The sequence below is a fragment of the Balaenoptera physalus genome (genome assembly GCF_965194825.1).
Source record: "Balaenoptera physalus genome assembly, chromosome: X".
Lineage (NCBI taxonomy): Eukaryota > Metazoa > Chordata > Mammalia > Artiodactyla > Balaenopteridae > Balaenoptera > Balaenoptera physalus.
The window spans coordinates 132,857,319-132,884,873 of record NC_138903.1 but is presented as its reverse complement, the minus strand read 5'-3'; the positions used below and the strand labels follow the sequence as shown (position 1 = coordinate 132,884,873).

The 27,555-nt window shown below is 63.8% G+C and overlaps 2 protein-coding genes across 14 annotated transcripts in view; both read right to left on the bottom strand.

Annotated features, from left to right (window-relative positions):
- The window catches only part of ATP2B3 (ATPase plasma membrane Ca2+ transporting 3), a 64,808-nt gene extending 64,390 nt beyond the window's left edge, over positions 1–418 (bottom strand). For 6 of the 13 annotated variants that reach the window (XM_082445661.1, XM_082445659.1, XM_082445658.1 and 3 more), the window contains exon 1: positions 164–418. The gene's annotated coding sequence lies outside the window, so the exon portion shown is untranslated. The remainder of the gene's footprint in view (positions 1–163) is intronic. The other 7 variants (XM_082445663.1, XM_082445653.1, XM_082445665.1 and 4 more) reach the window with 2 other exon arrangements.
- Positions 419–7,379: 6,961 nt separating this feature from the next.
- BGN (biglycan) lies at positions 7,380–22,706 on the bottom strand. The gene is made up of 8 exons (XM_082445651.1): positions 22,543–22,706; positions 12,383–12,642; positions 11,997–12,109; positions 11,205–11,418; positions 10,521–10,631; positions 10,154–10,247; positions 9,924–10,062; positions 7,380–8,542 (listed from the first exon to the last, which is right to left on the bottom strand). The coding sequence occupies exons 2-8, from the start codon at positions 12,621–12,623 to the stop codon at positions 8,345–8,347; spliced, it is 1,110 nt and encodes a 369-aa protein (XP_082301777.1). The 5' UTR covers positions 12,624–12,642; positions 22,543–22,706; the 3' UTR covers positions 7,380–8,344.
- Between the last annotated feature and the right edge of the window lie 4,849 nt (positions 22,707–27,555).

Here is a 27,555-nt window from a genome sequence, read left to right as displayed (position 1 = left end):
GCCGCGGCGCCGCAAGGACACAGCAGGCCAGGCGCGGGGCGCAGGTGCCGCGGGCGGGGATCCGTGTCCCCCCACCTGCCGGTCGCGCCACCTGCCGGGCCGCCCGCCCCGCCCGCGCCCGCGCCCACCCCGGCGGCGCCCGAGCGCCCAGGGCACCACTTACCCGGTCATGGGCACGGCCGCCGCCGCGGCCTCGGTTCCGGCGGGCGCTGTCGCTAGTCGCTGCGGGCGGACGCCCGGCGGGCAACGATCCGCTCCAGGGACCGAAAGGCCCGGGCACCAGGCGGCCTGGCCGGCAGCGCGGGCGCGACCCTCCGCGGCGGGCGAGGGCTGCGGCCGAGGGCTGCGGCCGAGTGCTCCCCACACTCCGCACCGGCGGCGGCGGCGGGCGACGCGACGCGGCGCGCTCGGCTCCAGCCGCAGCTCTGAGCGCGGAGGGAGGGAGGGAGCGGGAGGGGGGAGGAGAAGGAAGGGAGGAGGGAGCGGGCGCGGGGGGCGGTGCGCGGCGCGGGGGCCGCGGGGCTCCGGAGCCACGCGGCTCCCGAGCTACGCGCCCGGTGCGCGCCCTTCTGTCCCCCAGGACGCGCGGCGGTGCCCGCCCTTCTTGGCCTGGTGGTGACCCCGGAGGGCGCTGGCCAAGGGGGGTGGGGGTGGGCGCGGCTGGGTACTGGGGGACCCTGGCACCGGGGAGCTCAGAGAAAGGGCACCGAGCAGGCAGGCTGCCGCTCCCTCTCCAGACTGCCCCCTGGGTCTGTCTCCTTGACAGTCAAATGGGGCGTGGAGCTGAGTTGCTGATTTGTAATGTGGGGTCCATGCTCCCCTCTGCCCCTCACCCCCGCCCCGTGGCCTCCGAGGGTCTGTTTATCCTCAGGAAACTGCCTGCTAACAGTTGGGAGTAAGACATCGAAACACTTTTCCCGGAGGGTAGCTGGAGCTTGGGACAGGTTCTCAAAGTCAATGACCCCAAAAGGTCATCACACAAAGACCCTTATACAGGACGCAGAGAGATCCTGCACACAGGTGGGCACCCAGAAGCAGACACACAGGGACACACATTCGCAGACACAAGGGGAGACAGACACACAGACAAGACTCCAATGTGGAGAAGACCCCCATATGCCCAAACGCACGTAGGCACATCCGTGGACAGAGACCCGAGTGTGTGCCCATGGACACCCAGTGGCCAGGCGGGAGCTGGCCGGCTGTGCCCCTGGTCCTTAGAGCCCCAAGCTGCCCAGCCCCAGGGACAGGTGAGCAGTGAGCAGCAGTGTGGGGGGGTGGGAGCGGCACAGGAAGGGGGCTGAGCGTGAGTGACAGGCCCGCGGTGAGCGTCACCACTCTGGAGCCGGCAGGTAGAAGAGGCCTGGACGCAGCCACTGATTGTTCCTTGCCTCGGACAAACAGGGTCCCGGGGTGTCCTGTGTGCCAGGCCTGGGCTGGGCACCGTGGACACAGCAGGGACCCCAAAACAGGGAGCTGGCGGGCAGAGCATGAACTCAAGGCATCGCATGGCGGGGGGAGACGAAAGATGGTGCTGGGAGCTCAGGGAAGGCTTATTTGAGGAGGTGCCACTGTGACAGACACCTAAAGGACACGAAGGCACTGCAGGCCCAAGGGGGTCTTCCCAGGGTCAGAAGACTGGCACACCTCCCCACTGTCTGTCCCTCATGCAGGAAGCAGCTGTTCCACTGACAGCCTTTGAGATCTGGCACCTCTCAGTGCAGGCAGAGGTCACACTTACGTGTGCGTGTGCGCACACACACACACACACAGACTTACACACGCTGACACACCCTCAGGGATGCGGACACACACACGTGCTGACACTCTCACACGTGCTGACACACTCACATGTGCTGACACTCTCACAGTGCTGACACACTCACACGTGCTGACACTCTCACAGTGCTGACACACTCACACATGCTGACAACTCTCACACGTGCTGACACACACGTGCTGACACTCTCACAGTGCTGACACTCTCACACGTACTGACACTCTCACAGTGCTGAGACACTCTCACACATGCTGACAACTCTTACACGTGCTGACACACTCAAACGTGCTGACACTCACACGTGCGGACACTCTCACAGTGCTGACACACTCACACGTGCTGACACTCTCACACGTGCTGACACTCTCACACGTGCTGTCACTCACACGTGTCGACACACTCACACTTGCTGACACACTCACACTTGCTGACACTCTCACACGTGCTGACACTCTCCCAGTGCTGACACTCTCACACGTGCTGACACACTCACACGTGCTGACACTCTCAGTGCTGACACTCTCACACATGCTGACACTGTCACAGTGCTGACACACTCACATGTGCTGACACTCTCACACGTGCTGACACTCTCACAGTGCTGACACTCACACGTGCTGACACTCTCACACGTGCTGACACACAGCTGGTGACGCATGCTCACTCAGAACACTCACTCCCCCCACACATGCTCAGTTATTCTCACACCTTTACACGCTCACTAGTCACACATAGTCACATACTTGCACACACTTGTACACATTCAGTTATTCACACACACTCACACTTCCTCACATAGTTATTCACATTTATTCACACTCACACCCACTCTTACCCACTCAGTCACACTCACACCCTCCCTCATGCCTCTCACACAGTTGTTCACACTCTCTCTCACACACACACTTCGCTCATGCACGCTCACTCACACGCATGCCCCCCTTGCACTCCAAGCCCGGCCGCTTTCCCTTGGATTTGCTCTCTGAGAGCCAGCTGGCTGTCCCGGTTGTTGGTCGGCTCTGGCCCCCTTGGCCCCTCAGCAGCCCTGGAGCTCGGTGCTGCCCCGGCAGCCGGTGCTGTTCTCCTGGCCGCCCCTGTGCTCAGAGGGGAACCAGCCCCCACCTGCAGCCGGTGGTCAAGCTGGGCCTTCGCTGGGCTGGGTGATGGGGCGCCAGCCTGCCCCGGGCACCCACACCGGGGAAGAGGAGCCCCAGTCGGTGGGTCGCCTCCCGAGAGCCCTTCCCCCAGACTCAGACCCCCCTTCCTGGCCTCCCACGGGGGAACAGGCTCTCTGGGGTCTGGCACAGGGGCACGTCCTTCCATCCCAGGCCCGAGGCCCCTGGCCTCCCTGGGCCCTCGCCGGAGTTTCCCTCAGGCAAGGGGTGCACCCTGGCCAGTAGCAAACACTGGCCTCTTAGCAGACATGTGTTGGCGGCTCTGGGAGGACAGAAGTGGTGGAGGAAGAAATGGGTGCTGAGAGGGGAGGCTTAGAAGAGAGAAGACTCACTTAGGACTGTGTCACTGTCTTCCCTCAGGGACTGGGGGACATATTATCACTCCTGGGGGTGGTGTTCATTTTACTGATGGCTGCTGTCCACACGAGGGCATTGGCACTGGCACGTGAAGTGCGTCCTGCTCCCCAGAGCTCAGAGCCGGCTGCCTCTTCAGTCCTCACTGTTCTCCCCCTTCCCAAATGCTTTCTTTCCCAGGTCCTCGGCCACCACCTGTCCCCAGGCCCCTCCTCTCCGTGGGCCCTGCAGCTGTCGCCCCTCCCTGGCCCGGTTTCACTCCTGCCACTTTTGGTGTGGCGGTCACCGTCTCCTCCGGGGACAGCAATCCTCAGCCCAGCCCTGAAATGGGAGCCCCTCTGGCTGGGCCCCGGGTCCCCCTCCTCTTCCCACTCGCTCCCTGGCTGAGATCACAGCCACCACAGCCTGGCTTCGGGGGCCACCAGCGTGCCCGGACCTCCAGGGCCAGTGGTCCCCTGCAGCCCAGGGAGGAGGGGCTGAAATGCCCCTGGAGAGAGAGACGTGCACATCCTAACCCCGCCCCCCCCCCCCCGCACCCTGCACTGGGCTGGGACCGTGTGTGGAAATAGGGCCTTTGCAGATGTAAGTTCAGGATCTTGAGATGGGGAGACCATCCTGGGTTATCTGGGCAGACCCCAGATGTAGTGATAAGTGTCCTTATAAGAGGGAGGCAGAAGGACAGTTGACACACAGACACAGCAGGAGGTCTTGTGAAGACGGAGGCAGAGACTGGAGTGATGCAACCACAAGTCAAGGGACACCTGGAACCACCAGAAGCTGGAAGAGGCCAGGAAGGACCCTCTTCTAGAGTTTTTCGAGGGAGTGTGGCCCTACTGATACACTGATTTTGGACTTGTGGCCTCCAGGAACATGAGAGACTCAATCTCTGTTTGAAGCCGCCCGTGTGGTCCTTTGTTACAGCAGTGGCCCCAGGAAACTCATACCAGCCCTGATCTGGCAGCGGGAGCTGGGGCCCTTCAGTGCTGGAGCTGCCCTGGGCTCTCCGGGGCCACAGTGGCTCTGTGCCACCCCTGGCGACCATGCCCTGCCCCACGTGTCCAGAGTGGAGCCGGCTTTGCCTCTTCCTGAAACTTCTGCCCTCCCAAGACTGGAGCCCAGAGTCAGGAGCCCACGGGGGTGGGGCCCGCGATGGATGAACAACCCCCCAAGTTCTCAGAGTGGGTCCCTCCACCACGCAGGCCCTTCAAGGAGGGGTTGTCCCTCTAGGTGCCCTGCCTGTGGACGCCTGGCTGGCTGCCCCTCCGACAAGCCCCGACTCGTCTAAACCCAAGCGGTGGATTGAGCTTAGGCTGCAGCTGGGCCCGGCTACATCCAGAAGGCACCTGACCTGCAATAAGCACTTGGAAATGTCCCCCACCCCAGCCCCATGTCACTCAGAGTCAGCTCCTTGGTGGCCTCTCCTTTCACGGCACAGCCCTCCCCGAGCGAGACACTGCCATGACTTTCATTGCCCTGGGTGTGTGTGTGCACGCACGTGTGACGGCCCCAGCTCCCCCTCTGGATCAGACCCCTCCTCTGAGTCGCAACCACACGTCCACAGCTCCCGGTGTGCTCCTGGCCCTCAGGGGGCATTCTTCAGGCCCCGGGGGTGCCACACCCCACGCTGCCCACTCCCTAACTCTCACCCCACGTCCAATCTGCACCCAAGTGCAGGCTCCTACTCAACCCAAGGTCGACTGCACCTGGCCCCTCCCCCATCTTTCCTGCCCCTTTCCTGCGGGGTTACTGAGGCTTTGGGACTGCACACCCCTCCGCCCATGCACCTGCCTGCAGCTCACAGCAGAGCGGCCCAGCCCTCTGCAGCTCTGCCATCTGGGGCCTCCTGGGACCGCAGCTGGGCCCTGAGCTCCGCAGGGAGGAGCCTTGCGTGGAGTACAAGGCATGCGGGGAAGTGTACACGAGGGACTGTTGGCTGACAGAGACGTTGCCATAGGCTTTTTTCAAAGGCCAGTCAGTCTCAACTTTTGTTTTGTTATTACTATCATCTAATAGTCTGCAACACACTCGATACCAGAGTGAGGCTAAGTGGGCTGTTTGTCTCTTTTTTTTTTTTGACTGCGCGTGGGCTTTAGTTGCGGTGAGCGGGGGCTACTCTTCGTTGCGGTGCGCAGGCTTCTCATTGCAGTGGCTTCTCTTGTTGTGGAGCACGGGCTCTAGGCGTGCGGGCTTCAGTAGTTGTTGCACGCGGGCTCAGTAGTTGTGGCTCGTGGGCTCTAGAGCACAGGCTCAGTAGTTGTGGCGCACGGGCTTAGTTGCTCCGCGGCATGTGGGATCTTCCCGGACCAGGGCTCGAACCCGTGTCCCCTGCATGGCAGGCGGATTCTTAACCACTGTGCCACCAGGGAAGTCCCCTAGGGCCGTTTGTCTTTGACCAAGTGCTCTGGGTACGGAGACCTCCTTTCCAACCATGATCCCCAAGCCCTCGTGGGGTGCGGCCTTGTTCACCTCCCTGGCGCCTGCAATGGGGCCTGAGTGGTCCCCTGGGTCCTCACAGCCACACTCTGGTCTGGCAGAGTGTGGATCATGCCTGCGTGGTGCTGTCCCCTCTCGTGTGTGGTGACCCACCGGGCCTATGGGACACCTTCCCTGGGGCCCAGCCACAGGGTTCTCTGTGCCTACCAGCATTATTACAGCGGTCCCACTAGCGTGTCATGGCACCGGTGTCCCAGAGTAAGAAGGAAGCAGGGAGGAAAGGAAGGGCAGCAAGCCTAGAGGGAAGACAGAGATCCATGGTGGGCTGAGTTGAACCCACACCACAGGGTCCGGTGCCCAGACCTGCCCGCAGAGAAACAGCCCGAGGGCTCCGTGTTTCTGTCTCCGCCAGGCCCTGTGCCGGCTGCCCCTCCTCCTGCCAGCGAGGGGACTTGACCGAGGCCCTGACTCCTGGACTCCTGCCAGTGCCCTTGCCCTGAGCCTGCCCAGCTCAGCAGAGATTGCCGGGCCATGGAGCACACGGCCCAGAATAGTGCTATGATGCCAACGGGTGACATTCTATCGCTGGGCCACCACAATGAGCGGTGCCTCCCACCCCCAAAAGGAGAAATCCGGGGACGCCGGGTGCCCCAGGACCAGGCCAGGCGGAAGGGCTCTGTGCACGGAGCCAGCGTGCGGCGCCTCTGGGCTCTTTCTCTCCTGGGCTGGCACTCCCGGCAGCCCTGCCTGCTCTATTTTCGTTGGTGGCCCACGCTGCTCAGGGAAGCCCTGGATCCCATTACCTGGGGCAGAGGTGCCTTGTGTAGGATGAGGGAAGAGCGGCCAGGCCATAGCCTGTCTCCTGCTTAGCCCGCTGGGCTTGCCATCCAAGGGGCATTTCTTGGGGGACTGTCCCCCCCACTCCCTTTCCGGGGCAGACCTATGTCCCCAGGCTTCACGGGCTGCGCCCTGGATCCTCTCTTGGGAGCCGGCACCCACACGCTGCGACCTGGGCTTGACTCTGCTGGGTGGTCGCTGCGCCGGGAGCCCAGGCCAAGCCAGTACAGGCAGGCGCGCACAGCACTGGGCCCTGTCCCCATGAGGCCTGGCCCTCCTGGGAGTGCGCCCCCTGGTGCTGACACAGGTGTGGCACACAGCTCTGACCACAGCCAAAATCCGGTATTGTGCTGAGCCCCCAAACCCCATCAAGACAGGCAGGCAGGGGCCCCTAGGAGTTCCCGGCTCCCGCTCGGTTGGGGGGGGTTTCTGGCCTGGTGCCCTGCAGCCAGCGGCTGCTTGGCAGACACTCCGCTCTGGGAGGGCAGATGCTACCTCAGCCGGCCCTGCTTCAGGAGCCCAGTCTGAGGATAGCTGGGGCAACAGAAGTGACTAGAAGGGGCGGGAAGGGGGCAGCCTGGGGCCTTCTGCCTGATTGCCTAGGGCCTCCTGGTCCAGCCCCGAACCTGGGGGTGCTGAGGACCCTCACTTGAAGGCAGGGAAAGCAGCGAATAGGCAGGCAGCCCAAGGCTCCAACTGGGCACGGAGAGGCGGCACCTGGGAGCCAGCCACAGCGGTCCCTCGTGGCTCCCGTTTCTTTTGGGTCCCCAGTCCACCCCGAGAGGCTGCACACGCAGCCGTATTGCACAGTGTTTCTTTAATTGAAAGACAACAACCGACCTCAGAAGCAGCCCCTCCTCAACCTGGGCGTGATCACTCGGAACCCTCACTACCCCAGGGGCTGGAAGGCAACGGGAGGGGAGAGCTAGCCGTTGTAGGGGAAAGGGGGCAGTGAGGAGCGTGATGGGGGCTCTGGCGGGATGCTGGGCCCCTCGCAGGGGACAGACTCTCAGAGTCTGGTTGAGTCCAATGCTCCCCCTGGACTGTGGAGCACGTGGTTGCAGGATCATCGAGGCTTGGGGGCGAGGCCTGGGTGGGGTGGGGGCAGCTGTCCCCCACCGCAGCCTGCCTGGGTAGGGGCTGGGCAGAAGCCCAGCGAGACAGAGACCAGACCCAGCCCAAGGATGTGAGATAGGAGAGGGAGGACGAGGGAGGGACAGACGGAGAGACAGAGAGAGATGGAGAGGACTGGTCCAGGGGCCAGTAGAGCAAAGAGGCTGGGATGGATGGCCGTGAACTCACAGAAGGATGGCAGGGGGCATGGGAGGAGAAGGGTAGCAGGCCAGGCCGAGGAGGGATGTGTGCCAGGCAGGTAGGGTGGGCTCAGCGGGGTCTGCTCTCTCCATCCCTGGCCCCTCAGACCCAGGGACCATTTTCCTTGGACTGGAGCCTCAGACAATTCGGTTTTGGGGTGAGTGGGAAGAAAGCTTCGTGGGGGCACCTCTGCGTGGTCATGATGGGGGACCAGGGGCAGCTCTGAAGCTAAGGGGCGTGTGATGGGGGCCAGGCCTCATGCCTCACCTGCGCACTTGGGAGCCAGGGCAGGGACGTCGGGCGGCGATGAGGGGGGTTGGGGATCAAGGGTTGGGCTGGGTCGGGTGCAGGTGAGCATTGGCTTCGCTCCCTTGCTTTGCTTCCCCCCTCAGGACATCTGCTGTGCTCCCCAGAGACCCCGCCCGGGCCACCTTGGCGGCTGCCACCGCCTCTACTTTTTGTAGTTGCCAAACTGGATGGCCAGGCGGTCAGTGACGCAGCGGAAGGTGGCTGGTTGCACCTCCCAGTAGGGCACGGGGTTGCCGAAGAGGCTGATGCCATTGTAGTAGGCTCGCTTGACCCCGAAGCCCACCGGGCAGAAGTCATTGACGCCCACCTTGGTGATGTTGTTGGTGTGCAGATAGACCACCTGGGGGCAGAGGGGTGTGGCTCAGGCTCAGGGCAGTGGCCCAGTCGCCCCGACCCCCCTGCCTGAGTGTGTCCTGCCTGGGTAGGCCGAGCGGAGGGCAGAACCCCGAGGGCTGCTGCCCGCCCTCCCGGCTGAGTCCCGTCCCACCGCCTCATGGGCCACCTTTCACTGTGTTGCATCCACGCGGCCCTTTGAGGGCATGGAGGTCATCCTCCCATTGTCTGGAGGAGCAAACTGAGGCTTGGGTATGGCTGTTGGGCGGGTGTTGGCCAGCGTTAAGGCACCATGTGTGACTGGGTGCTGGGATGAGGAGCTCGGGGGGAGTGGGTGTGAGGTGAGGGGTACGTGGGCCATGAGTGGTGGGGTGGGACTGTCGATGCGGGAAGGGTGGCACCTTGGGCTCACATAAAGTCCCTGGCCCTCCCTCTGGGTTCCCTGGGCTCTGGGTCTGCCCCCAGGGAAGCAGCCACGTAGTCCAGAGTCCCAGGGGCATGAGAGGAGAGAGCCTCGTCCTTCTCCGGGTCCTCAGGGGCACTTACGCCCGCTCCCCCAGCTCCCCGAAGCCACGCTCTATGGGACAGGAGGGTCAGGGAGTGAGGCCCCAAGGACGGCAGGGAGGCGCTCAGACTGCAGCAGCGCCCTCTAGAGGCGGCAAGGACACGGCCGCTAGAGGGCGCGCTCGGCCTGGCCAGGGGGGCGCTGCCGCGGCAGGTGGGCGGTCCCCACGCAGGGCTCAGGTGGGCTCCGGTGTACGCGGCTCTGACTGGCCAGCCAGCGAGAATGGCGGGTCTCCTGGCACGTGTGAATGGGTTGGAAGCAGAGACTGAGGTCCAGAGCAGGGCCGCGTACAGCCAAGTTCATCCATGTGGCTGACAGCCAAGCTGGGGGTAGGGCCCCTGAGAGAATCCCAGGCCAGGCCCTGTATCCCCTCATCAGCCCACCTCCTGCCCTGGGCTGTCCCTGTCTTGCCACAGATCTGTGTACCCCCGTGCCCAGACTGTTCCCTGACCTCGTGGGCCCTGCCGCACCTTTCTGGTGTTTCACCCGCCTGAGAGACCTTGAGCTCCAGTGTCTGTCGGGCCGGCTCCTGCCCCTCCCTCACAACCTCGCTCCGCCCGTGCCCGGCCCTCTCTGCCGTCCACAGTGGCATCCCCACTCGACCCTCTTCTTCCTCAGGGCAGGTGATTGGCACTGAGGGAGGGATCCCTGAGACTGCTCCTTTCCAGCGAGGTCCCATTCCACTCTGTACCCAGAGCCCACATGTGCTGGGCCTGAGCAAGGAGGGCCGTGGGCTGGGGAGCTGCCCCCGGGATGTAGGCTGCTCCCCTCCCCCAGTCCTAGAGAACCCAGCACCAGGGGCTTCCCGCTCCCTGGCTCTCACCTGGAGGAGCTTGAGGTCCGGAAGGCCGGCAGGCACCCTGGACAGCTTGTTATTATCCAAATGCAGTTCCCTCAGGGTGGGCAGAAAACTCAGGCTCCCATTCTCAATCATGCGGATCTGGTTGTGGCCCAGGCCCAGCCTGCGAAGGGGTGGATGAGAAAAAGACGGTGTGGTGGGGCCCACAGGCCACATGGACTGTGGACTCAGGCCCCCCCAGCCCCCCAGCCCACCTGTACAGCTTTGAGTAGCGAAGCAGATCCTCCAGCTCGATTGCCTGGATTTTGTTGTGGTCCAGGTGGAGTTCATTCAGGGTCTCGGGGAGGTCTGCCAGGAAAAGAGGATGCTCTGGGCTGGATGCAGGAGGGGAGGCCATGTGTGTGGGCTGATGCTGTGTGTGCGTGTGCGTGTGTGTGCGTGTGTGTGCACGCTCCCACGCTTGGTGGAGCAGAGACCCTAGCTCTGCCCCAGGTGGGGAGAGGGGCAGCCAAAGCCCTCCCTGAGTAGACTGGGTGCCTCCAGATGGCTCCAGGCCCCCCACCTGTGTCCGTGTGTGCTCTGAAGGCCAGGTAGTGCAGGAAGCAAGGGCCACCTTCCTACCTTTGGGGATGCCGGTGAGCTTGGCCTCAGAGATGCGCAGGTAGTTGAGCTTCAGGCCATCGAAAGCTCCAGGTTCAAAGCCACTGTTCTCCAGGGGGTTCCCACCCATCTCTAGGAGAGAGGCCCCCTCAGCCCTGGAGCCAGGCCTGGGCATCTGCCCACACACCCCCAGAGCCTGTCGGCTGCCTGGCTTGGGCTGGCCTAATGGGCCCTGCTAATTACCCGCTCCCCCATCTCTGCCTGAAAGCAGTGCCACTAATTTGCTAATGCAAATGGACTAAATGCAAACGCCTCGCTGTTCAAGGCCACTAACTCCCAAGGGCACTGGGCCTGGCATCGGTCTTAGGGGGCAGAGGGAGCAGGGAGAAAGGGAGGGGAGACAGAAATCAAGGCCGGACTCCCCCGCCTGCCCAGCCCCTGGCTGGCTGGCTGCACTGGCCCTTTCCCTTCCCTTTCCTTACGGGCCCTGAGTTTCTCTTCACCTTCCCTTGGCAGCTCTGGGGCGTGCTCCTAGACAAGCTTCCAGAAAGTTCCATGAGGCCCAGCCGGCTGGTTCATGGCTGTCCCGGACAGCCCAGCACCCAGCTGCTCTGGCTGGCAGAGCCCCCCTCCTTGACCCTCCTCCCCCATCCACTGCCACCGCCGGGGAGGGGTGACGACCGCCACTGGCGGGACCTCGCTCACCGATGCAGTTCATGTTGCGCAGCCCACTGAACACGCCCTTGGGCACCTTGCGGATGCGGTTGTCATGGATGCGGAGCTCCACCAGGGAGCTGGGCAGGTTGGGAGGGATCTCCACCAGGTGGTTCTTGGAGATGTAGAGCTTCTGCAGCTTCCGCAGAGGGCTGAAGGCCTTCTCGTGGATCTTGGAGATCTTGTTGTTCACCAGGACCAGGGCCTGAGGCAGCACGCGTGCTGAAGTGAAGGCCCCAGCCCCCCACCTGCCCGCCTTCTCCTCTCCCCCATCCCCTGCCACCTGAGCTAGCGATTCGCGATTAGCAGTTATCAGGACTTTACAGATGTTTGAGCCCCAGCTCAGCCTCCAGGAGATCCGTCTGTGCTCCCAGGCAGAGTGCAGATCGGGGAGCTGGCGCTCAGGCCCAGCAATACCACTGCTGCTTAGCACGGCCTGCCGCTTCTCTGTGTCCCAGTTTCCCCACTTGCACCCTGGCTACAATGAAATCTTTTCTCACTGTGTTGCTGGGAGGAGCCAATAAGATGAAAAGTTTTCAGTCAAAAAGGGAATTGGGCTGAGTGATCCTGTCCTGCACTTATGGCTGCTGACACCTGCACATGTGCCCTGTGACCCTGGGCACTCCCACCATAGCTGCCTCCAGACCTCTCTCAGGACTCCCCAGGTCCCTGGTCCCCTCTCGCACTCCACAAGTACGTGCCCACAGCCATCTGGACCCAACCCCCCGTGCTGCGGGCCTGCCACCTCCTTGCAGCCCCTTGGAAGGGCCAGGGTGGGCTTACATAGAGATGCTGGAGGCCTTTGAAGTCATCCTTTCGGATCTCGGAGATGTCGTTGTTCTGCAGGTCCAGCAGAGTGGTGTCGGGCGAGATCTCTTTGGGCACAGCCTTCAGACCTGGGGGCCAGCACCACTGTCACCGGCGTGAGCCACGGCCATGATCCCAGAGTGGCGCGGAGCTCAGGGACTCGCGCACACGCAGACCCGCACGCAGGGGCTCCGCCGCAAGTGGGCCAGCACCAGAGCCGGCAGTTGGAGGGGCTTCTCGCTCCCCGCTTGCTTGCAAGCAGACCAATGGACACCCTCCCACACTGAAACCAGGATTCCGAGCTGGCTTGGGGTCACCCCCTACCCACCCTCACGCTTCCACGTCCATCCCACTGGACTGACCCAGGTCGGAGCACTGAACGACCCGCAGGTGGCAGTGGCAGCCGAAAGGGCACATGGCGCTGTAGGTGGGCGGGAGGGAGTCCAGGTCTGGGATGCCCGAGGTCGTGTCGGCGCCTGAAGCCTCCTCATCGTTCAGCATGGGCAGCCCGTCGTCCAGGGTGAAGTCCCAGAAGCCTTTTTGCTCGAAGGGCAGAGCCTGGCTCAGGGCCAACAGGGCCGCAAGAGGCCACAGGGGCCACATGGTGGGCGTGCCTGCGAGACTGGGGTGAGGAGAGGCCATCAGGAGTGCCCAGCTGGCTCCCACGCCCGTCCCCTGGGCCCTTGCCTGGCTACCGGCCTGAGCCCGGGGGGCTGGGGTTCTGCATGTGTTGGCCTTGTGTCCCTCACCCCTCACCCTTCACCGGTGCAGCCAGACCCTGGGCTATAGGGGCCGGGAGGGAGGTGTGGGTGGGCAGGAGACCCCGGGCAGGACTTGGCCTCAGTGGGCAACTCCGTGTCTTCCCAGTTGGTGAGTCTGTACCCCTCCAACGCACTCATGCAAGCACACACACACCCACACACTCACGCAAGCACACACACACCCACTCACGCAAGCACACACACACTCACGCAAACACACACACACACACACTCACACAAGCGCACACACACGCACTCACGCAAACACACACTCACACAAGCACACACACACTCACGCAAGCACACACACACACACGCAAGCACACACACACAAGCACACACACATGCAAACACACACTCACGCAAGCACACACACATGCAAACACAGACACACTCATGCAAGCACACACACTCACACAAACACACACACGCAAGCACACACACACTCACGCAAATGCACACACACTCACGCAAGCGCACACACACACTCACGCAAGCGCACGCACACTCACGCAAGCGCACACACACTCACGCAAGCACACAGACACACTCACGCAAACACGCACACTCACACAAGCACATACGCACACACACACTCACGCAAGCGCACAATACACTCACGCAAATGCACACACACTCACGCAAGCGCACACACACACTCACGCAAGCGCACACACTCACGCAAACACACACACACACTCACTCAAGCGCACAAACACACTCACGCAAGCATACACACACACTCACGCAAGCACACACACACACTCACGCAAGCGCACACACACTCACGCAAGCATACACACACACTCACGCAAGCACACACACACACACACACACACACACACACACACACGCACAAGCCACTGAGCCAGCCGCAGCCTGCCTGGGGGGTCAGCGAGGCTAGTGGAGGAGGCGGAGAGGGAAACCCAGCCATTTGCCCCCCACAGGCTTTGAGGAATTCAGATTTAAAGAAACCACTGTGGCCCGGGCCAATCCCACATGCTCAGGACAGCGTGGGCGCGCTCAGGGTTGACTTAGGTGACCACAAGTCGCTTCCTTTCCTGCCTGAGCCCCCCTTGCAGCACACCCACATTTTTCTAAGAGAGTCAAGAGGCCAAGGCACCAGGATGAGCACGTTGGGCAGAAAGCTGGGCCATCGCTGGAGGGAAGGCGGAGGAGAGGGGCATTCTCCCAGGCCATGTGTGGAATCCTGGAGATGGAGGGGGTGTCCCTCGCCCCCCCGCCTCCGCTCCCCTGGGCCTTGGCTTCCTCCCCTGGCCGTGAGCCTTCCCCTGGCCTCCCGCGTCTGCTCCCACCCTTCCTTCTGCCGCGGCCCGGCCCCCTGGCGAGGCCACCGGAGGGGAGCAGCCTGCTGCCAGGGTGGCGGGCAGGTTCAGCTTGTCCAGAGGCTCCTCTGCTGAAAGACAGTGTCCAGGAGGAGGCTGGAGCCCCTGCCTCTCCTACCACCCCCAACTACCCGCTTTCCTGGGAAAGCCCCAGCCTCATTTTCCCGTGTTAAAGAGGAATAAGTGCGCCTGCCCTGCTTGTCTCCCAGGTGCGGGGTGTCTGGGGTTGCCCCAGGTGCAGACGTGAACCAGCCCCGCCCCAGGGAGGCCCTCACTTGGGGCCCATCTTGGCCAGGGGAAGGGCTGTTCGGGGCTTCAGTGGGGCTGGGTGAGCCCCCCGAGCCTGATGGCCGGCTGCAAAGGGGGAAGGAGGCCCCCGGCAGGCCCGGTCGACATGGGGCTGGGCTGGCTGCTGCAGTGGGCACTGCTGCCCTGGAGTCCTCCCACCAGCAGGCGGGGGTTGGGGGCTGCGGCCACCTCCAGACGTGGGCGCAGCAGCTCTGCACCTCGGGTTGCCATTGATCCCCATCTTGCCGCCCCCTCTCGCACTCCTCAGGCCCCCCGCTGAGCTGGTCACGTGGCCTGTCCTGGCTCCCACCATCCTGAGGACGGAGCTGCAGCTGCCAGCGTGAGGGGGCCCGGGATGCTGTGCCCCAGAGCGCCACCAGCGGGCCCCAGTGACGGGCTCAGAAAAGCTGCCTGCCTGCCCCGGTCACACATCAAAGTGAGGGTCCCTCATGCTGGGGCAGCGCCCAGCCTCCCTGCCTCCTTCAAGCCTTGAGAGCCCGTGATCACACTCCAGGTCCCGCCAGTCCCAGGCTGGCCCAGTAGGACCTGGGGAGCCCCCAGAGGGCCTCGGCGAAGAGTTGGGAGAAGGCCCTGGGCTTGCCTACCTGGACCACGAGTCCCTCCTTCTTCACACGAGTTTGCAAACCCCAGGGCAAAGCAGGGTGGGCCTAGGCCTCCCAGGCTTGCCGCTGCTGTGCAGGGCCCCTGCCCAGGGGCTGCTGGACACCCGGGGCTGGGCGGAGGAAGAGCAGCGGCGAGAACAGGAAGGATGAAGGCAGGAGGGCGAGATGCAGCGGGAGAGGGACTGCTTCCCCCCTGCCTGGCGCTCCTGCCAAAGCCACTACCTCACGGGGGGCGGTGAGTCAGGGCTGGAACGCCCGGCAGGATCCTTGGGAGGCTCTGGGATCCCCCGTCCACCTGGTCTGGCCAGGCCCGGGGGAGGCTTCGGGGAGCGGTGCGCGCAGACAGGCCTCTTCCAGCCTGGTGGGACCGGGAAGGTCTGGGGGCCTCCACCCGCATCTGGCCCCTCCACCGCGGGAGAGGATGGACAGGCGCTGGGAAGGCCAACCAGGGCAGGACTAGCCACTGAGGCCCCAAGAGGGCTCACGGGACCCTCCCTGGGGGGACGGAGGCTCTGAGCCGCCGTGCCTGATATCCTGATGTTGCTGCATCTGGGGCCCCACAAAGAGGCAGAGAGGGGAAGGGCCGGCTGCAGTGCAGGCTCACTCTCAGGGGGAGGGAGGCTGAGGGCTTGGAGGCCCTACCCCAGGGCCCCGTGACAGAGCACAGGGCAAGGTTTGGCTGGTTTTACCCGGCTCCTGGCCGGGCCCAGGCCGTGGGCAGGCTGGCGCGCTTTCCGGCACAGCCCTCCTTTCCCCGCGGAGAGCTGGCAGGAGACTCAGCGGCCAGAACTGTGCAAAGCAGAGGGGGCCGGCTGGACACCAAGCCCGCGGGAGGCCGCAAGAGACCCCCCCCATCCCGCTCCCCCGCGAGCGCCAGAAGGAGCTGGGGAGGGGCCTGGAGGGGGCGCCCGGGAGGAAGGCACCACTTTATGGAGGAGAAAACGGAGGCCTAGAGAGAGGAGCCAACATTCCCCAAGTCACTCAGCCTGAGACTTGGAGCCCCGCTCAGGCGACTCCAGGCCCCGGGCTTTCAGGCCTCGGTGGGGGAGCTCCACACACGGCCCGGGGGTGATGGAGTTCTCTGGCCTGGCCGGCTGAGTGTGGGCAGTGCACAGAGGCTGGGGGAGGAAGCCGAGCTGCAGGGCTGCCTCCCCCCACCTCACACCGGGTCCCCCCCCCACACACACGTGCAGGAGGCCGGTGGGCCCTCAGCCCCGGAAGCAGGAGCCCCCCACGGACAGATACTGTGAGACCCACGGCAAGTCCCGCCAGCCCCCACTCCCCACACTACCCAGGCCTCTGGGCCTCCTGGGTGTGTCTCCAAGGACTTCAGGCAGCCTCGAGCCCCATCAGAGTGTTCTCTGAGCTGGATGGGCCCCTCCTCCTCCTCAGAGCAAAGGAAAGAAGCGGTGATGGCGGTGAGGCCTCAGGCCGCGTGCCCACAGGTTGGAGTGAGGGCCGCCCACCCAATAGGGCTCTCCTTGTCTGGCCCTCTGAAAGCCAGCGCAGTCCTCCAACTGGGACTGCTCCAGGTCACAGCCAAACAAGACACACTGGCAGCCCCTGAGAACACGGAGGGGCCGTGCCAGGCATTCAGGCCAGGCCAAGGGCGGCGGGAGCGGGCCTGAGGTCTGGCAGGCGCTGGGAGCTCGCCTACAGATGTGCGGCCCGCAGCTGCCAAGTCGCAGATGCCGGACGCCTGACGCTGTTCCGCAGCCTCGACCCGGGTGTCTGGCCCCTCTGAGCAGCCCGACCTGAACCCGGACGCGCGTGCCGCCTTCCACCTCGCCCCGCGGGTCCCGGGACTACGGGCCGCCCTTCCCCCCTCCCCTCTCTCCACCAAAGCCTTTGAGGCCCAACCTCTACTAGCAGGCCAGAGGCAGGGGCGCTGCCCAGAGCTCTGCTCCGCAAGCCGACACCCGGGCCCTGAGAGAGGGGACGTGCACCATCCGTGTGTCTCCTGAGGCTTACGCGTGTGCGTGCGTGTCGGGGCGACTGTGTGTGGGGTCGTGGCCGCAGCGGGTGGGGGGGGCCCTGAGCCCCGCCCCATCGGTGTCTGCACGCCTTCCAGCCACGAGGGGGGCAGACATCCAGGCGTGGCTGGCCAGGGCGCTCCTCCCTGCTGGGGTCTTGGCGCTGCTGAGGTGACTGGACAGAACTGGGTCCTGTGCCCCTGCAGCCTTCAGGGACAGACTTGACCTGGATGTGGGTGTCGGAGGCCAACAGGGAGCCAGCCCGTCTGCTGCAGAGCGCTGGCACCGGGGAGGCGGCTAGGTGGCCGGTGCTGACCAGGCCGGACGTCTCTCCCCACGGCCCTGAGGACAGCCATCCCTTCCGCCCCCAACCTGCTGGGAAACCTCTGGAAGGCAGGTGGTCCCAGTGCTGGCCTTCTGCCGTGCCAGAGTCAGGCGGCAGATGAGCCAGGTCAGCTGGGGGTCCTGGGCTGCTGGGTGCCCTTCCCCCCCGCCAAGGCTCGCTGCAGAAACCCTGAGGGAGGGGGAGGGTGTCCTATCCCTTCCCGGGGCGGGACAGGGCACTCAAGTGATTTCTTAGCACAGCCCTCCTGAGGACCAGCAGGAAGTGCCATTTCTACCACTGGATGAATGGGTGAACTGAGGCTCAGAGTCTGCCTGAAACTCTTGCCCAAGGCCACACTGTGAGGAAATGGTAGAGGGGGCACACGTGCCTTGCCCCACCCTCTGCCCCCGCAGACTTTGCTGCAGACCCCAAAGTCACAGAATCCCAAGCTCCCTGGGTTGCACAGGCGGCCGAACCAGCCCCTGGTCCCTGGAGAAGACTCCTTGCATCTCCCTCACTCTGGCTGGGAGGTGACACTGATGGAAAGCAGGGCCCTGCCCTGTGGGTCCCGCGCCCCCTGGCTTGCATCACGAATCCTCTAGAAACGTGGCGTCTCTCTCTGACCGCCACCATCCATAGCTCCCCTCAGCCCGCGGGGCCAGATGCCTCTCCTCGGCCCCAGTGCACCCATCAGGCCAGCCCCAGCCCCTCTGCCTCCGCCTCCAGCTGCAGGGCAGTGGCCTGGAAAAGCCATCATCCCAGCCTGGCCCGGGAGGTTCCCCCAAGCATTTTAGGTCCCAGCAGGTGCCAGACCCCACAGCGAGATGCTCTCAGCCTGGCTCCCAGAGCCCGAGGTCCTGTCTGCCTTGCTCCGTCACTGAACCAGGGACTCTGGCTGGGGTGGACGTAGCCCCCTGCAGCTAGCCTAGGAGGTCGCCGGACCTGTCACCTTCAGCCCCTCCCAGGGCTCCTGGGGTCGCACCCCTGTGCAGTAAGGCCCACAGGACCACAATCGAGGCCAAGCTAGAACTCGGATTGTGCGAGGATGGAAGTGGCGCTCACCTCCCAAACTTCCCCTGTCTCCAGGGACAGGGCTGCCAGAGCCAGACCCTGTCTGCCCTCCGTCCCTGTCCTTCAGGTCCTAGTTTTGTTCCCCAAATCCCCGATCCCATGGCCACTCGGGTCTCTGACTGCTGTGTCCCTCTTGGCCATCTGACCCACCCAGAGGCAGCTGGTGGGGGAGAAGCAGGGGCCGGTTCAGAGTCGCATGGAGCCTGGGACCTCTCCCAGCCCGCTGCCCCTTGTCCTGCAGCTCAGCTCCAGGCTGGGGTTTCTGCTGAGTTTGACCTTCAGATGCCGTGGGTCAGGAGAGCTGGCTGTGAGGAGGCCGGGTAGAGCCCCAGTCCCCCAGACCTGAAGGATGTGTCGCCATGGGGAGGGGCAGGCCTGAGTCGTCTGAGTCCCTGGCACCTTCACTGGGCTTGGGAATGTCAGCGATGCCAGCCTGCCAGTGAGCGCGAGCTGGGCTGCTCTGCGGACTGCTATGGGGGCCGAGCAGCCTCTGGAGGAGCTGAGGCTGGGGGGGCCTGGGCAAGTGGGCAGCTCCCATAGGCACCCAGGAGCTGCCCCACCCCAGAGTAGAGGGGATGGGGGACAAGCCAAAGGGAGTCCCAGAGGGCATGAAGGAAGCCTGGGGGACCCTGGGGCTGGGGACTCCAGGCGAGGGGAGGGCTTTCACCCCAGAACCTTCCATCTGGAAGGTGGGGAGATGAAACACAGCCCCAGGGAACACTGGGAAGCTGGTTCTGGAAGCCTGGAGAAGGGCCTGGCTCTAGGGCTACCAGTTAGCCTCTGGCCTGGGGCAGGACTGAGCAGACGCCCTCTCCATCCTCCCAGGGCAGTCCCCTCTGCCTCTGCCCGCACCGGCTTCCTCGAAGATAGGATTCACAGAAAAGCTTTCGTGGGTGATCAGGTGTGGGCCCCAGTATGTGAGCAGAGGGGACAGAGGGGGCGGGAGGAGCACTGAGTGCCCCGGGCACCAGCCGGCAGGACAGGAGGGGGCAGAGCTGGCAGGACCCGGGTGTGCCTGCCTTCAGAGGGGGTCCATGCTCACCCCTACCCCACGCTCACAGCAGGGCGCCCCAGGAGAGCCACCATCACCCTCCAGCCTCAGGATCTGAGCTAAGCCCTTGGGCTGGTGTGTCCCCTCCCACCAGCAGGGCCGACAGGCACGGGGAGGAGTGGGCAGCTCAGGGCAGCGACCAAGCTCTCCAACCCTGGGGAGGAACCTTCTAACAATCCAGGCTGTTGGCAGGGAAGGAGAGGGGCTCCAGACATGCCACGGAAAGTGGCCTAGCAGGTGGGGCTCTGGAGGCCCCGGAGCTGGGACTGGGGCCCTGCCCGGAGGCGAGCCAGACAGCGCCGGGCCCCACTGGGAGTCTGGGAGCTGGGCTGCCGCCCGCAGCTCACGTGCTCCAAGGGTGGCCCTGGGGGCCGGCCACGGCCTCAGGCTGCATCCCCAGGCGGCCAAGGACAAGTGACCGCTGGGACAGGCCTGTCTCCTTGGGGCTTCTCCAGGGAGTGGAGGAGGGCTGGTGCTGGGTGGGCCTGGGAAGAGGCTCATGACAGATTCTTCCTCTGGGACTCGACGCCGCCGGTGCTGGAAGGGACACTCTGTGGCCCTGAGTGACTAAGGAATGTTGCTAAAGAAAGGAAACGCTTTCTTGTCTTACGAACACCCCCTCTCTTCCGGTCCTTCCCCATTCACGCTCCTGATGGGCCAGGGCCACTGATGGGATTGGGGAGAAATTGGGGCCAACGCTTGCATGTCACCCTGCATGACGGTCAGAGGGCCAGCACCCCACATTTCTGGGCCCCTAAAATGAGCTGATACAGAACTGCCACCAGACCCATTGGTGAAGGGGCTGGGCCTCGGACTCCCCATCGACATAGTGGGGCCCCTGGTCCCTGCTCCAGGGCAGGGCATAAAAGCGGTAGGATGGTTAATGCCCTCTGTGACCCGGGTCCTGGGACGTGAAGGTGGGCCGGTCGGTGGGCCAGCCGGGGTGGCCAGGGCAGCCACTCAGCTGCTCGCTGCCTCGCCATGGGGGCCCTCCCTGCTCCCAGCCTTCTTCCCACTGCCCGGTCTTGGCGGCTTGGAGACAGTACTATGGCTTCCTTTCGATGCACGCACAGAGAACTGCCCTCAGAGGCTCACCCACGCTGGCCCACGGCAGCCGGACACCGGAGGTCCCACAGAAAGGCGCCTCTGCCGAACCACCAGCCTCCCCAGGGTCTGGATGGCGGTGGTGGCCGTGCGTTCTCCCTCCTCACAATCCCGCAGCCCTGGATGCGTATTCCTGGGAACCTTCCTTGCTGGCACTGAGGGGGGCCTGAGCTTCTCCAGCTTGTCTCAATCTCAGTCAGTCCCTACCTTGTGGAGAGCTGGCCGGCCAGGGAGGGGTGAGGGCACAGAAGCAGGAGCCCCCAGAGGGCAGGACTGGCCACCGAATCGGCAACCTGAGTGGCCCTTACGAAGACTTCAACTGCGTGAGAACAGTTTCCCTGGCCTGAGCGAGGTCTGCCCCGCCCGCCCCACCCAGCACCCTGCCCTGGAGGACCCTGGGCCTCCCGCTCCACTCAGTGGAGCCAACTCCGGAAGCTCTCACCAACCAGTGCCCAGGCCCCAGCCCCGCCCCACCCATGGAGCAGCGAGGTGGTGTTCCCATCCCCCAGCCTTCCAGGATACTCAGTGGCACACCCAGAGAGCTCCGTTGTCCCTTGTTCCTCTCCTGGGTCCCTCGGCAGTTCCCTCAGCATGCCAGCCATCTTGAGAGCTTGAGGGGCAGGGCCAGTGGGCCTGCCGCCTCTCACTCCAATCCCCACGCACTGCACTTGACCATAGCTATCATCGTCAACATGCAAGTGACTTTAAGGGCTCCCTGGGTGCTATGGGGTCAATAGCCGGGGTTTGTCAGTCAGGAGCTCTGAGTCCTGGCCCCAGTTCTGCCCCTGACTGCCTGTGCCACTGTGGGCAGGTTCCTGCCCCTCTCTGGGCCTCAGGTGCCCCCTCTGTACAATGGATGGGGTGGCAGTGGGACCAGCAGGGGCCACGCCTCCCCTCCCAAACGGCTCTGGAGGGCAACCTTGTAGCTACACTTTATTTCAGAACTGGAGCTCTCTCTCCATTCCTGAGATGCCCCCAGGCACCAGTGGGGGGCTGCCTTTGGGGGACAGAGCATTAGCCTGGGAGCTCTGGAACCTCACCCCTTCCTAAAGGTGCCCATCCTGGGATGATGGTGTCCTCACATCTACCCATGGTCCCCAGAAGCCCTCCGGGGCCCCAGGCCAAGCCTGCCTGGCTAACACAGCACAGTTGCCTGAGTTTCCCTCTGCACTCCCCTTTGGAACCTCAATCCAAGGGGGATCTGGGGACACAGGGGACTGAGCTGCCCAGGCAGCCCCACCCAGGGACACCCCCCCCCAACCCAGGACTCTGTGGACCCACACCTCGCCCAGGAGGAGGTGGAGGCACGGCATTAGCCTGCGGGTAAGCAAGGAATATCTGGGCAGGGTGCCTGGGGTGTGCCTGGGAAACCAAGTCTCTGAGCCCACGCCGTGGACTAGCCCCAGGCAGTGGGGACCGCTCCCCAGTGACGAGCTTGGGCGGGCGCCCAGAGGTCCTCCTAACCAGGGCCAAGTGCAAAGTGCACCCGGGACTTGCAGCGAGCTAAGGGGGCCATTGGCAGAGCCAGGGTGCCAGCCGGCCAGCCATGCCTGGGTGATGCTCTGGGGTGGCAGCCAGGGGGAAGAACCCCGAGGGGGAGGCAGAGAGCGCAGATGTGGGCAGAGCTGAGCAAGGTCAGAGGCGTGAGGCAAGGGGATGTAGAAGGCGCCTGGAGGACAGAAGGGAGAAGAGGCAGAAACGGGACAAGGACCCAGGGGGCCGCAGGGTGGCGACGAAGGGGCGCGGACCCGGAGCCTGCAGTGGGAATCCACAGGCAGCCTAGGGGCGGAGAGGGCGGGGAGGGGGCAGCGGGGGAACTGGAGGAGGGGCGAGGAGGGCGAGCGTGGGGTTGGCAGGGTCGGGGGCGTCTCGAGGACGGTGAGGGGGCAGCGGACCCGGGGGCGAGACAGTGAGAGCAGCTCAGGGCCAGCGTAGGAACAGCGGGGACACTACGGGGCTTGTGGAGGTGGGGGACCCTACCTGAGGAGGGGAAGCGGCGGGCACAGGCTGGCTGGTTGGCAGTCTTGAGGGTCGGGCAGTCCGTGCGTCTGTCGGTCCGTCGGGTCGTCGGAGAGCAGCTGCTCGCTCCTGGGCAGTTCGTGGAGAGAGGGAGACAGAGGCGGTGGCGGGAGGGAGGCTAAAGGCTGGGCGGGCGTGCCGACGACGCCGGGAGGGGACGGCAGGGAGGGGGCGGGGAGGGAGGAAAGGAGGGAGGGGGCTGGTGGGGTGGAGAGGGAGGGAGAGAGGGAGGGAGGGAGGGAGGGAGGGGGCAGGCTTCCCAGCCCCCCTGGCAGCTTCAAAGGGAGTAATTTGCTTGTAGACAGCTGGGCTAGCTGCACCCCTCCCCCTTGCGCCCCCCAGCACTCCCCCCACCCTGGGGCACACAGTGAAGGGACACACAGGCTAACTCACACAAGGACCCTTGGCGTCTCTGGGCAGGCGCAGCCTCAGAGATTCAAACTTTCCACTGTCCAGATGGGGACCCTGAGGCCCAGAGAGGGGCGGGAGCCGGCTTGCGGGCGTTAAGCCGGGCAGAGGAGGGCGAGAGGGCAGAAACGGAAGGCAGACAAGGGGGAGGTGGCCTCTGGTTGCTAGTCCAGTGAGGGGGCCCTGGAATTTGGTCCTGAGCCTTCCCAGAACTTGTGGCAGCCTCAGCCTGGAAAGGGATCAGGGTGGCAGCTGTTGTGGATTTCTGGAAGGGCTTGATCTAGGCTCCCGGGCACTCCGGGCGCCCCACCTCCCAGCCCACTCCAGCCTTTTTTCCCTAAAAAAGAGGAAGCGGTCCTGTCTGTGTGATCTCAGGATGGGACTCAGCTGGGGGCTGGCAGGAGGCAGCACAGACACTGGGGGTCCTCCCCAGCTTGCCTGCCCCGAGCTGAGGCTCAGAGAAGCTGATTCAGAGAGGAGGAGCCCAGCGAGTCATCCTTCTTGCTCCATCTGAGCAGGTCCCCTAGGGTGCAATAACCGCTCTGAGGGTGGCCACTTCCTCGGGGCTGAGCCCTGTGCTGGCCACTTACAGGGGTAACTGGGTCAGCCCACCAAGCGTCCCAGGAAGAGGCCGTCATCAGCCATGACATCCACGCCATCACTGGAAGCTCAGCCACTGCCTGAGGGCCCAGATGAGCCCAGGGCCGTAGCACGACACCTCCTTCCTGTTGGGTGGGGTCCCATTCCTCCCCCGGCCCGTGTACCCAGCCTCGGTCATGGGGAGACTCCTGCAAGAGCAGTTTTGGGGAGACAAAAGTGAGGGTTTAGACGGGGCGAGAAACTGAGGCAGGGAGCGACACTGAGATCTGCAAAGGAGAATAGGGAGGAAACGAAGGCAGGCAACACAAGACAGGACAGAACTCCACTGAGAGGAAAAGAAAAATGCATAAAAAGAGAAAAAGCTCAACAGGGCAGAGGCCGAGGGCAGGCCAGGGAGAGGCGGGGCCACTGAAAGGAGAACAGGGCTGAGGCCTGAGGGTCCCGTCCAGCCGGCCAGCTGTTGTTTAGTCTTTTGGTGCTCAGCTTCAGGCCGTCAGGCAGGTAAGGATCTAGAAAGTTCTGCCAGGGGAAGTGGCTGGGCCCAGACCCCTTTTCTGTTCACTAGCATCAGTTCAGGGACCCCTGGTCAGACCTGGGACACAATGGTGGCCTGACCAAGCTGTGGTGCCTGCCTGCAAGAAGCTTCCAGGCTGGGTCACGGAAAAGGGAGAAGCAAGAAAAGCAGGGCCAGGTCGGGAGCTCCGACTCCTTCTTGTTTTCCTGGGTGAGGTAGTTACAAATGGTTGCGAGCAGGAGACTGGAGAGAGCACGTGCCCTTCCAGACACGGGGAGTCGGTTTTGCTTGTCTGTTTGTTTGTTTTTTACTGTTTATTGGCGACATATTCAAACATCTCTGGATCGCCCCACTGAGCTTCAGCACCCCCGTCGCAGCTGCGGAGGAGGAGAAAGAGGGTCCAAACCACGTATAAAACATTGTGGTCCACGAATGAAGTTAGTTGAAAAAGACCACATATTGCATGATTCTGCATGAAATGTCTAGAACAGGCAAACCTACAGGGACAAAAAGTAGATTCGTGGTTTCTCAGGGCCAGGGAGGATGGTGGTGGGTGGATAGAGCGGTGACAGCTAAAGGTATGAGTTTTCTTTTGGACGTGATGAAAATGTGCTAAAATTGACTATGATGATGTATCATAGCCAATATAGTAAATAAAAACCATTGAACTGTACACATTAAATAGGTGAATTGTATGGTATGTACATTTTATCTCCATAAAGCTGTTTAAAAATCTTTCAAATGAAAAAAAATGGGCACAAGGCATGCCCGTTGCCCAGGGAGCCAAGTCGCTTACTGAGTAAGGTCCCCTCTGTGAGGAGGGGACTGGGGCACGCCAGGGCCACACAGCACCAGAGGCTCAGGAAGGGTTCCTCGAGAAGATGACTTAGAGCAGACAAGTAGGGAAGAGGGACATTGCTGGTGGAAGGCAGAGCCCAGGGCCAGGTGTGGAGGGCGTGTGGAGCAGGGACGCAATGAGGTGGGAAGGCCAAGTGGTGGGCCGGGCACGCTCCTGGAGGGAGGAACTTGGGGGCGGTGGTGAGGTGACACCCTGAGCCTTGGAGCTCTTTCCCGCAGTTGGAGGGTGCGTCTGGGGCTATATGTCCGTAAATACTGTTCTTGCGCCTGGAAGGCTCTTGTGTCTGTGGTTTGCAGTCTGCAATAAGCCATAACTGCACACCCGGCCCAAGGCCCACTGAGTCACTGGGCCTGGCCCTCTAATTTGGGGGCCACTCCCAGACCAGCCGGCCGGCACCTCAGTCCTGGGCCTCCCCCTCCCCTCCCTCTCCGCAGGCCTCAGCTCTCTCTGTGGCCGCGGTGCGGGAACAACCTGGACGCCAGCTTGAGCGGCGCTGAGAACAGCATGTCCCTGCTGGCCAGCAGAGCCGCAGCCTCCTGCCCTCTGGCCTTTCAGGGCTGCGAGGAGGCAGCAGGAGGCAGGGGAGGGCAGGCATGGGGGGCAAGGCAGGAAGGAAGAGCAGGCATTTCCTGAGGCCCCCGGGCCCCTGGAGGAGGCCGATGCACAGCTGTCTTAGCTCCACGAGAACCAGTGGCAGACAGGGCTGGCCGAGGGATTCGAGGTGGGGCCGGGGGAGGCGGGGGTGACCAGCGCCCTCTCCCAGCATGCCCTGCACCTCTGGGACACCGCTGGGCAGGCCCCCAAAGCCCCAGCCTGGACACTTCCCCCCAGGGACTTCGGAGGGCTGGGTGATCCTGCCGGCACCAGCCCGCCCCTCAGCCAAGAAACCCCAGCAGGCCCCTTGGCAGAAGACCCCTCTGCCAGAAGGAGCGAAGAACGCGGCCCTCTTGAGCCGAGAAGCAGCCTGGTGGCCGGCTCAGGCTTCCCGGGAAAGCGTCCTGCCCCGGGCCCCCGCCCCTGCCCCTGCCCGGTCCTCAGGCCACACCGCTGTGTCCCGGCGCAGAGCAGCCAGCGCTCACCTAGGCCTTGCTGGGTCATTGCTGCCCGAGTCCGGAGCCCCAGAGCCCAGGGCAGGTGCTCAGAGGGAGTGGGGCAGGGGTGCGGGGCAGGCAGAAGCCAGCGGTGGTGGGGAGAGAAACGTGCAGGGCGGAAGGGGGCTGAGAGGAGGGGCGGCAGGGCTGGTGAGCAGCTGTGGGTCCACCCCAGGCAGGGCCATCTAAGCCTGTTGCCATCCTGTAGGCCTGTGTGTGGAGAAGGACCCGGAGTCAGCTGCAGCCCGTCCCCCTGGCTTGCAGCTGTTGGTGCCCTGGCTTCAAAGCAAGAAGGGGAGGCCCAGGACAGAAGCAGGGCACCCAGAGGGCAGGTCTCAAGCCTCTGATCCCCTGTGGGCACGAAACCCTGCCTTTGATGCGGGTCCCTGAAGGGCAGAGCCTGGGAGCCTGGGAGGTGGCCCAGTGGGCAGGGCTTCCAGAGGCTCAGAGGGAGCCCCTATAGAGGTGGCAGCAGCTGACAGAGATCCCCCCCACCCTGAGCTCCAGCCCACCCAGCTGCTCGGCCCATGAGTTTCTGGGGCCGAGAAAGAGCTGCCCGACCCTGACCTTCAGGGGCCCTCTGCCAGCCCCCTTCCAGGGCCTCCCCGGCCTCCCTGCCCTGCTATGTCTGGCTGGTGCCCTGCTCGCTCCCCTCTGCCTCCGCTCATCACTCCCCCTGTCTGTTTTGGGCTCCCCACTCCTTTCTCAGGTCTCCCCTCTGCATCGTCTGTCCCTTCCCCGGGCACTGAGTCAATCAGCCTCAACTTCCGCTGGTGCCCCTCACCCTCCTGGAGCACCCCAGATGGGGCGCAGGGAGGAGTTCCGGGAGGAGGCGGCTCTGCAGTGGCGCCCTGGGGCTGCCTTCCACCCCTCCCTGGAGTGCTCCCACAGGGCTCTTGCACGGCCAGCCCAGAGCAAGGCATTGCCTACAGGAGCCCCCTTCCGCCTCCAGGACCAATTTCCAGGCAGGGACACATCACACACCTACATGAAGGTCACTTCTTGAGCATATGCCACCCTGCCTAGAACTCAGCCGAGATCCTGGAGAGGGCCCTCGAGGCTCCTAGGCGCTGCAGCCTCTGAACCCAAGCTGGCACCCCCGAATTCACGGCCTGCTGGTTTCATCCATCCCCAATCTCTGCACCCTCAGGGGCTGGGCAGGGGCAGGGCAGGGGCTAGGCCCACAGTCACTAGGGGGCTGCCCCTCCCACCTCACTGCTTCCTTGAGGCCAGAGTCATGACATCCTGGAGCCCCAAGGGGCAGCAGGTGTAACTTGTGCTCAGGGGACCCTCTGGATGCAGGGGGCCACTCTGGACGAGGATCATGTTAACGGGCTTAAGAGGGAGCCGAACGGCTGCGGAGCAGGCGAGCCTCCGCTCTCTGGAAGTTTACCAGCGCTGATGGCCGAGGCGTGGCTGGTGAAAGCTGGCACTCTCTATGCCAGAGCTTTTTTTGACCTTCCCCTGAGGACATAATCACACAGCGGCTCTCTGTCCCGGGC